Below are 5,558 nucleotides of genomic sequence, written 5' to 3' on the forward strand. Positions count from 1 at the left end.
TGGAAAGGGCTTAAGCGGCGGGCGAATAACAAATGAAATGATTGGCGAGCCATAAAATGAGATTTGAAACTCATTCATATAAGAGATGGCGACATCAGAGCATTTATCCAGACGGAGAGCAGAGAGAGAGAGAGAGAGAGAGAGACTCTGTAAGTGGGTGTGAGACTTGAGGAATAGGAGGAGCTTCTGAACGACTAAAAATGCCAATCACAAAAGGGAGTTTCAATAATCTAAAGCAATCTGTAAGGACCTGACCTTAGTCCATTCAGATCAATAGGGAAGTAAGGGAGAAAAGCGCAATCGGATCGTTTACACTGGCTCTTTTGGAGGAAATATAGACTTCCCTGACACTTTGTACTCACTGTAAAGTGGATATCGTGGTGCACACCAAGAGGGCGATTCGCCGCTTTTTGTGACTCCAGCAGACATTCTCCACTACAATGTCTTTCCCACAGCTGGGATATCAGTACATCCGACCCATATACCCGCAGGACAGGCAGGGGATAGGCAGTGCTCGAGCCGGGACAGACCTGAGCCCGTCCGGAGCGCTCTCTAATGTTCTCTCAACTATGTACGGATCACCTTTCGCTGCCGCACAAAGCTATGGAGCTTTTCTTCCATATTCAAATGATCTATCCATTTTCAACCAGCTGGTGAGTAATCATGTCTTTTTGGGGGGGTATTTTCTCTTTGTTTCCCAAACTTAAATGGTGCCATTCAATAAAATAAAATAATATTAATAAAAAAAAGTTCAATAAAATTTTTTAAAGCAAGTTTTGAAAGATGGTGGTGAACTTTGGTGTTCACTTCATATGGTAAATGCAAAATGAGCTGGATAATGTAACAAAGTAACTGAAATGGCCTCTAAAAAACGTGATTTTATTAAATAAAACCACTGGTCAAGTATATTTCCGCCTCTGCATATTAAAATCTAATAATAATAAGGCTTTAGAATTTCACTACTACTGCTAGTCCTACATTGCTGATTTGTCAAATGTGATTTTTTGATTACATATACCCTATTCCCATGCGCAAAATCCGCACATTGCACATCATTTTGGCTGTTTTTTATATATTTAAAAAATCCCGAATCCTTCATTGTTTTTGTATTTGTTTGCAAGGCCTGATAACCACGTTCGCAATAAAGACATTGAGAAGCAGTGCATAAAAAAAATAAAAAAAAAATGTAAATGTGTACAAGAAAAGCATGCCAGGCCAAGAAAGGTGGTCATGAATCACGTTAATGTTGGATACGTATTCTGTGTTTCAGGGGGCACAGTACGAACTGAAAGACAGTCCGGGTGTCCAGCATCCTGGATTTGCCCACCATCATCCCGCTTTTTACCCATATGGTCAGTACCAGTTTGGCGACCCGTCCAGACCCAAAAATGCCACCAGAGAGAGCACCAGCACACTCAAGGCCTGGTTAAGCGAGCACCGGAAAAATCCATACCCCACCAAAGGCGAGAAAATCATGCTGGCCATCATCACCAAAATGACCCTCACGCAAGTGTCCACCTGGTTCGCCAACGCCAGGAGGAGGCTAAAGAAGGAGAACAAGATGACCTGGACCCCAAGGAGTCGCACAGACGAAGAAGGAAATGTTTACAACAGCGATCATGACGGAGAGGACGGCGACAAACGGGAGGATGAGGAGGAAATCGATTTGGAGAATATTGACACGGAGAATATAGAGAATAAGGACGATTTAGACGACCAGGATGAACTGCATTCTGATTTGAAACTGGACGGCCGGAGCGACTCGGAAATTTCGGACGGCTATGAGGATTTACAAGGACCTGAGCAAAGGTTGTTAAAAGCGATGGTGAAAGACGTTAAAGAGATTAACGGCGACCGCTCAGAACACTTTCACCATCTTCATCATCATCATCACCACAACAACAACAACGTAGAACTCAAAGCCCAACAGGCCAACGGTGAGCCGGTCAAACTCAACCAGGCCATCATTAACACTCCACCCTCAGAAAACAACCCACCTCCGGCCCCAAAACCTAAGATCTGGTCTTTGGCAGAGACAGCAACAACTCCAGACAATCCACGCAAATCTCCTCTTATGAATGGGACATCCGCTGCGCCCGCCGCTCAGACCATCATCGCTCCTCACAGACTCCTTTCGTGTCCCGTAGGGAAAATCCAGAGCTGGGCAAATCGGGGTTTCACCGCACACCAGCTCGCCTTGCTGAACTCTAACCATTATTTTGGACTCAGTAGCCAAGCTTCGGCGAATGGCCTCGCTCTCTACAGCAGACAAGCCGAGGACAGGAGTCAAAACTCCGAGTCCACAGTCACAGGTACATGTCACCCACACTGAGAAGCGCAGAGACATGCAATTCATTTTTATTGACATTATTAAGACTGTACTTGCAGACTGGACGCGCACTATTCTTTTTAAGGCCCCCCCCCCGGACCATTTGCTCACTACTACTGTGAAACATTCAAGTTAAAAAGATTTACACTTGATATGCAAATGCCCATTGGAGAGTACTTATCTTATTTTGTTATATTCTACCTTTTGCTTTTCAAATTTCCAAAATTATGTCATGGGAAAATGTTGGAAAAAGTTTCAGTGGCTTTTTAAAAAGGTGTGTTAGTGTGTGTGTGAATTTTGATAGCCCTTCTCTAGGCCGCAAACTTTTCTCATTTTAAACAGCAGGCCATTAGATCTCGAAATCTTTTTTTTTTGTATTTTTTTTTTTAAAGGCTTTAGAATTGTATGTTTTGTTTTTTTTTTTTTTTTCTTTTTTTTTTTCCGTTTGTTGCTGTTGTTGTTATTGATGTTATAATTTCAGAAAGATCTAGTGCCTTGGAAACAGAGAAAAAGTTGTTAGAAACAACCTTCCACCCTGTTCAAAGACGGTAAGAACGGAGATCTTATATTATCTGTGCATTATTTTAATTTAGCGTATTCCTTTTAGAAATGTTTCTTTTCTTTTTTTTTTTTTTTTTTTTTTTATAAATATTTGAATATCGCATAATGTCCATGCATGACTGTTTAGTCACTGGCTCGGGTAATTGGTCTAAACATGATTTATATATTGTGCTTGTGCAATAATGAACCGAGATGTTAAACCAATACATCTCCAATGCGTCGATATTTCAGAATGCTTAAGTCAAAAAACAGTGTTGTGTTCTATACTTGCTTGCAGATTTAGTTTCACTGCGTGTTTTTTCATGCTTCCTTTTAATATTCCCATAGGCCCCAGAACCAACTCGGAGCTGCCATAGTATTATCCGCCCTCTCGACCTCTTAGGGTTTTCTTTCTTTTTTGTTTGATTCTCATTATAACCTGTGTAAGGAATGTAAAATAAAAAAATAACACTCTTCTGTATACTTACATTGCAAGCATGTCCTGTGTACAATGGCTGATGTTAATGCTGTCAGGCCAAGTAGTCTGTGAGTCCCATTTTCTTTTGTAAGCTCTGTGAGGATTTGATGTTGAAATGTTTTGTATATAACGTGAAGAAAATGTATATACTTGTGATCCGAAATTGTACAAGAAAGTCTATATTTTGGCTAATAAATGAACCGCTGCAACTTTACCGTCAATTTGTTCCCGTTTTTGAAGACAGTGTGTGAATATTATAAATTACATTGGATATTTCACCTTGTAAGCTATACTGTGTGGAAATGTTTTACCGTGAGTGTTTTAAAGGCACGGGGAATGTTAACTAAAGTTTATGAGGTTTAAATCGGAGGATTTGAAGCATTTTCCTATTTCAGGGATTTAACTGTAATTAGCTTCTTCTTGAATCGCGCATTTGGATATTAATGGATGGGGATTATCCCCACTGAGGCGGAACAGCCAATATGAAATGAATAATTATTTCATTTATATTGGGTTGAATATAGCATACAACTCAATTTCACTGTAATGAGAATTGAATATTTTCTCCTTTGAAGAGGAAAGAGAAGAGCTTTACTCAGTACAGATGGGTTGTGTAATATCGACTCCTAATAATTTTCGAAATTCGGATTTTTAAAAATGTAAAGAAATCTAATCAGACATTTATTTTGTGCTGCTTGCCATACGCCTTCCATACTGTGAGAAATTATTTATTGATGTGTGTTTTCCCCTTGAAGATGATTTGCATGGCAGCAGCTTTGTTTCAGGGTGTAGAAAGTGAGGATAAATTTAGAGTTGGAGCTCCCTCTACAGTCCACACTCGAGGGTCTTTCCATGGGCAAAGCCATTTTGATCATAATCTTTAATTTGTTGTAATTAATTGGAGGTAGTTAATGATTAGCTTTTAAAGGTCATTTGTTCTTTTTGTGAAATTTGCTGGGAGAGTATGAGTAGGTTTACAGTGTACAGCATTTTCACGTTATAATGATTTCACAATTACAGAAGTGCCAGGTGGAAAATTATGACGCAGAGACAAAATTATATCATCGAGATTACAGACCATATTCCACACAATTAAATTAACAAACACATGACTAGAATTATAAGAAATAAATATAACCTTAGATTTACATTTTAATTTTGTAGTACACAATACAGAAAAAAAGAAAGATTCAGAAGAGGGAGAGAGAAAAAAAATAATAGAAATTCAAATGTGTAAGGATGGATAAGTTACATATTATCTCCATTAAAAGAGTAAAGTTCATTAACAGCAAATAAAAAAAAGCTTACACAACTTTAAGTTGTATACATACCATTACATGAGACAAACAATATGGAAAACATTTAATTATGATAAAATACATTGCACTTAAAAATTTGATCTACTAAGAAATATGTGCTTTGTAACATCTAAATGAATTTTAGATTCAGATTTTTTATATATTTTTTGATTCAAGTAAAACAATATATCATATTTCCGCTGTCCATGCTGTTATTGTGTATAAGCATATTCAATTACTCTTGTCTTTATATTCCCTTGTCAGAGCAAGAGCTGGCTATGAATATTCATAAAACACTGTGACGATTGTGACACCTGATTGATGTAATCGTATCTCTCTCTCTTTCTCTCTCTCTCTCTCTCTCTCTCTCTTTCTTTCTCTCTCTCTCTGAAACGCGCCACCAGCTCGAGCGCGGGAAGTGCCACTGCGCGCGAGAGACAACATTCTCCAATCAGTACTGACCCTCTCACGCGCTCCATGCAGGTCAAGAGGGAGAGCGTGAGGCCAGTGGCAAACAGGCTTACACTGACTTGCGTGCATCGACTCCAACAGACCAAAATAAAATAGAATACACATGGATAGCTATGAAAAAATAAATAAATAAATAATAATATATATATATATATATATATATATATATATATATATATATATATATATATTTATTTATTTATTTATTATTTTCATAGCTATCCATGTGTATTCTATTTTATTTTGGTGGTTGTATCTCCAAAACATATACCTTTCACTTTCAATTTGCGTATAATATTAGCATTAATTATATATTAGATGCAGTCTTCAACTGTCAAGCTTTTTGATTCTTCCTCCGATAGTTATAATAAAGCTTATAAAAAAAAGATTTAGACCCATTCATGCTGCCTATATGCCGTTTCTTTCATTAGCTAAATATAAT

At 37.9% G+C, this 5,558-nt stretch overlaps 1 protein-coding gene across 2 annotated transcripts; it reads left to right on the forward strand.

Moving 5' to 3' along the window:
* Positions 1 to 249: 249 nt before the first annotated feature.
* On the forward strand, positions 250 to 3,558 carry LOC127648913 (iroquois-class homeodomain protein irx-3-like). Of its 2 annotated transcripts, XR_007971248.1 has the most exons (3): positions 250 to 653; positions 1,271 to 2,877; positions 3,218 to 3,558. XR_007971248.1 is itself a non-coding variant. In XM_052133744.1 (2 exons), the coding sequence occupies exons 1-2, from the start codon at positions 441 to 443 to the stop codon at positions 2,330 to 2,332; spliced, it is 1,275 nt and encodes a 424-aa protein (XP_051989704.1). In that variant the 5' UTR covers positions 250 to 440; the 3' UTR covers positions 2,333 to 3,558. The 2 variants fall into 2 exon arrangements, 1 of the variants encoding a protein (XP_051989704.1); XM_052133744.1 differs by having other exon boundaries at positions 1,271 to 3,558.
* The last annotated feature ends 2,000 nt before the right edge of the window (positions 3,559 to 5,558 follow it).

This window comes from Xyrauchen texanus, chromosome 1 (genome assembly GCF_025860055.1).
Source record: "Xyrauchen texanus isolate HMW12.3.18 chromosome 1, RBS_HiC_50CHRs, whole genome shotgun sequence".
Classification (NCBI taxonomy): domain Eukaryota; kingdom Metazoa; phylum Chordata; class Actinopteri; order Cypriniformes; family Catostomidae; genus Xyrauchen; species Xyrauchen texanus.

What these genes read in the sequence shown, in the direction of transcription:
- LOC127648913 (XM_052133744.1), top strand. Translation starts at nt 441, where the DNA reads ATGTCTTTCCCACAGCTGGGATATCAGTACATCCGACCCATATACCCG. An exon ending in TATCCATTTTCAACCAGCTG is followed by an intron (nt 654 to 1,270) that starts GTGAGTAATCAT and finishes TCTGTGTTTCAG; the next exon opens with GGGGCACAGTACGAACTGAA.